Here is a 4595-nt window from a genome sequence, read left to right on the forward strand (position 1 = left end):
GGAACCCGGGCGTTGTGGGCGGTGCTCGCCGCGCGGCTCCTATGGCGCACATCACCATCAACCAGTACCTGCAGCAGGTGAGGCGGCCGCGTCCGCACCGCGAGGATGTGGGGACGACCGTGCGGTCGCTGTCCTCAGCTGAGGGGCGGGGGCGGTCCTGGCGGGTCTGAAGGGCCCGTGAGCCACGCCGAGGGGTCTGGGCTTCGCTGCGGGTGGCCGTTGGCGGGGCCGGACGAGGGGCCTGACTTGGGGGCGGTGTCGGGTGGACAGTGCACGGAGGAAGGGCGACGTGAGGCGGCAGGTGTGCGGCTGTCGTCCGGCTTCGAGCCGCTGGTCGTAGCCGCCGTTTAGTCCGCTTCTCTGAGTTCGCGCACTGCGTGCTTCATATCGTCAAAGCGCCTTTGTCGGAAGGAGCCGTTAATCATGGATGTTTGTGGATTCAAAGCTTCGTTCTTTCCGCTAAACTATGCTAGTCCCCAGATCGAGAACCCCGGTGACAAGGGTAAGAAAAGTAGGAGATGGATTTTAAAAACATTTGAAGAAACATTAGCAGGACTTGGTGATTAAGAATGTGTGGGTTGAGGGACATAGAGGAGTCAAGAATGATTCCCAGACTTCTAGTCTGGACAAAGGATGAGAAGAACGGATTTGGAAGGAAAAATAAATGTTTATTTATTTGTTTATTTATTATTAGTACGTATATTGTCACAAATCGTACTTATTCTTTATGCCCCTTGTCCAATCTCTCCCCATCCCCTTCCCACCACAGTAACCCTAGATTTCTTCTCTCCCTCTCAAAGAGTAATGGTTACTGTGTTGATTTGTTGCCTAGATGATGTGTCCAGTGCTGAGAGGTGTGATCAGGTCCCCCAGTATTATCATAGAGCCTATGCTGCTTCTGTCACTCTGGAATGGGCTTTGTGGAGAGAGGCATCCTCTTCTTTTCTTTGGTCTCTGCTGCTGACTCTCCTTGTGTCATTGCACTCCAGTGGCTGGCGGAAAAATAAATTTAGCTTTGGATATATTGAGTTTGAGGTGTCCGTTGACAACTAGGCAAAGAGATCTATTTGACAGTTGAATATAGCTTGACATGATTTAGACCAGTAGTTGCTTCGTTAATTGAGAAAGCTGGTTAAAGCAGGAATCCTGAAAAACCAGATATATGCTTTTATTTTAAATTAAAACACACCAATCTTTAATGTAGTCCCAAGACTTTCTTTAGGATAGGTCTATCTTGACCTTATCTTTGCAGAGTTAACATTTTCCAATATCAGTTTATTTAAAGTTAAACAAGGACATGGACATTTGAGAACCAATTTGAATATAGAATCTCTCTAGAATTCTGTTTTTTAAATCTTTTACAGTTTTTTCCCACACCTAATCAATGTTTGCAGAAACTCGTCTATAATGAGCCTTATAAAAGCATACAGCCTAGCTTACAGAGAAACAACTACTCCCTCTTTGCATTCATACTTCGTTGGTATCCTTAAAAGGGCATAATTACCATAACACATACACAGGTAGCAAAAACAAATTTGATAATAAATACGTCTGGATCTGAGAACATACAACTTAGCTGGCAAAAATTTGAGGATATATTAGAGTGAAGCCTACTGGCTCTAAGGCCTCATCATGCCTTGGGCCTCAGCCCGTGTGTTTTATGGAGGGTTTGGAGAGAGTCATTTATTCCAATTTAAGTTAGTTAAAGTGATGCTGGTAAGAGCATCTACTGTATGTGAGTCTGGACTTAAATAGACAAATTTGGGCTAAAGATTCAAATCTGAGACTCCTTGATGTACAGATGGTGGAAAAGACAGAAGGGAAAGGATGACCCAGGGAACAGTGGAGCATGGATAGGAAGTGGGCCCAGGATAGATCTCTATGGAGATATGCATGTCTGAAGGCCAAGTAGCTACTCAGATAAGAGCTTGAAAAATCCACTTCCTCCTAATTTTGATGGAGAAAAGCATTTCTGGTTAGACTGGCATATTACTTAAATTATATGTGTTAACAGATTCTTGAATGTTCTTAAAAATAGGCATTCTTTGATACAGAGTGACAGCCTGTTATACCTACACATTATAACGTAATGTGTTTGGTTGTGTAAGAACATGGGTGCCAAGGTAACTATATTCGAATGTCACCATCATTTACCCATTCATCAAGCCAAGAACTTGGGGGAAATCACTGAATTTCTTTTCCTTGTCTCTGCAAATAGTTCTTTGGCTAGTTAGCTGTACCTCCTAGATCTCTCTCAAATTCATCCCTTCTCTATCTGTTGCCTAGACTATTGCAGTAGCTTTTTATCCAATTTCCCTGATTGTTGTCTGTTTCTTTTATACTGGACTTTCTAAATGAAGCACAGCAAAGAGAGCATAGGCTTTAAAGACAGTAAGACTTCAGCTCAAACCTGGCATTTTTACTAATTCTGGAACTTTGGACAAGTTGTCTCACTCTTTTGACTCTGCATCTGTAAACTGGATTCACATGAGTTGTGAGAGTTAAATTAGGCCACAAATGCACAGTAAGTGCATTTACTTCATGGGTGATAGTTGTGTTATTTTACTAAAGAAGATTTGAACATCTGCCTCTGTTACTTAAAACTTTAACTCTATTTCCTACAGGAAGAGTTCCAAATACCTTAGCACATCATCTGGTCCATGCTTATCTCTAACTCTGCTTCAACTCTCTGATACTCCACCCATAAAGACTTATTTCACATATACTGAATATACCATGGCCAACCTTCCTTCCCTCTTTCTCTCTCCCTCTCCATCTTCACCTCCCCACTATTCCTTTTCTGTAAAATACACATAACTTACAATTTACCATTTAACCATTTTAAAGTATACAGTTAAGTCCATTCACAGTGTTGCACAACTGTTACACATCTCTCTGTGTAACGGAGACACAAAAAAGGATTACTCAAAGCACCATGAATGCAATGAGAAGCCCAAAGGGTCTGCACCCCAGCAACTCCCCTGTTAGAAGGAGAAAACTGGGCATAGCCCTGATTCAAAGTTAACTTCTGTTTTTTATTGTAAAGACAAGGAGGTTTCACAAGAAAATTCAGTTGATTCAGTCATTACAAAAGGACACAAGGACATGGGCAGTGTTACAAAAGTTATCTATGGCTAACTATAGCTTAAACAAGGGAAACTAGTAACAGTAAAATTAACAATGTGAAGTTCCAAAGTACAATTTGTGAAAAGCAAAGTTCATCACACTGTGCTCATTATCTAAAGGATAACCTCTCTTTAAGCAAAAGTTGCATTCTTATGATAAAATCTAAGTATAATTATCTCCAAAATTTCCACTAACAGACAGCTTGCCCCTAGCAGACATTTTTCACATCTTTCTCTTCAGCAATTCTTAAAATCTCTTAACAGGATCCGTATGACAATCACCTGTTAGCTCTAAAATCATTAAAGTATACAATCCCACACCTAAGCAGTGATTAGAGTTGATTAGATGGGCGGTTGCCCTCTGGCTGTAGGTTGTGGCCTCCTACCTGAGGGCTTTTGCCCCGTACATGCTATTTACCTAAAAACCCTATTCTAAAAAGCAAATGAGAGTGAAGATTATTTAATTAGAACTGATTAAATGGGCTGTTGCCATGCTATCTGTAGACTGTAGTCTCCTTAACTGAGGGCTTTTGCCCTATACATGTATTTACCTAAAAGCCCTGTTCTAAAAATCAAATGAGAATCAAGATTTCTAACCCTCCACATACAGTCATCACTACTATCTAGCTCCAGGACTTCTTTGCCACCCCATTCCCATCAGCAGTCACTCCCTGTTCCTTCCTCCCCCTAGCTCCTGGCAACTACTAATCTTTCTATCTCTATGGGTTTCCTATTCTGGGCATTTCATTTCATATATAATATTTTAGTCTGTTTTAGTTGCTTAAAATACCTGGAACTGGGTGATTTATAAGAAAATGAAATTTATTGCTTACAGTTTCTGAGGCTGGGAAGTCCAAAGTCCAGGCAACACATCTGATGAAGGTCTTGGTGGCTGCGACAGTGACAGCAGGATATCACATTGTGAAAAGGGCAGAGCATAGAGACACGAACCTCCTCATGCACTCTCCTTTTAAAATCGTCAAAATCATGCCCATGACCACCATTGTTAATCCATTCACTACTGCACAGTCCTACAATCTAATCACCTCTTCAAGGCCCCACCTTACAATTACCATAATAGCATTTCCCACCCTGAACAGTTACAGTGGGGATTAAGTGTTGGGGGGATGTTCAACCCCAGGCATAATGGAATTGGACAATATGTGGCTTTTTGTGTCTCGCTTCTTTGATTAGCATAATGTTTTCAGGGATCATCCACATTGTAGTGTGTGTTGGATCTTCTTTCCTTTTCGTGGCTGAGTAAACACTCCGTCGTGTGTGTGCAGCTCGCTTTGTTCATCCATTTGTCAGTTGGTGGACATTTGGAGTGCTTCCATCTTCTGGCTATTTTGAATAGTGCTGCTATGAAGATTCATGTATACATTTGTGTATCCTTTCAGGATATACCTAAGAGTGGAATTGCTGAGGAGTATGGTAATTCTGTGTTTAACTTTTTGAGGAAATGCCAAA

The 4595-nt window shown here is 41.8% G+C and overlaps 1 protein-coding gene across 1 annotated transcript in view; it reads left to right on the plus strand.

The window, feature by feature from the left end:
* The window catches only part of PCID2 (PCI domain containing 2), a 30421-nt gene continuing 25826 nt past the window's right edge, over positions 1–4595 (plus strand). Inside the window, 1 exon segment of the mRNA XM_008572931.1 lies at positions 1–77. Within this exon segment, the coding sequence (XP_008571153.1) occupies positions 42–77 (36 nt within the window). The 5' untranslated portion in view covers positions 1–41.

The sequence above is a fragment of the Galeopterus variegatus genome, unplaced genomic scaffold (genome assembly GCF_000696425.1).
Source record: "Galeopterus variegatus unplaced genomic scaffold, G_variegatus-3.0.2 Scaffold848, whole genome shotgun sequence".
Classification (NCBI taxonomy): domain Eukaryota; kingdom Metazoa; phylum Chordata; class Mammalia; order Dermoptera; family Cynocephalidae; genus Galeopterus; species Galeopterus variegatus.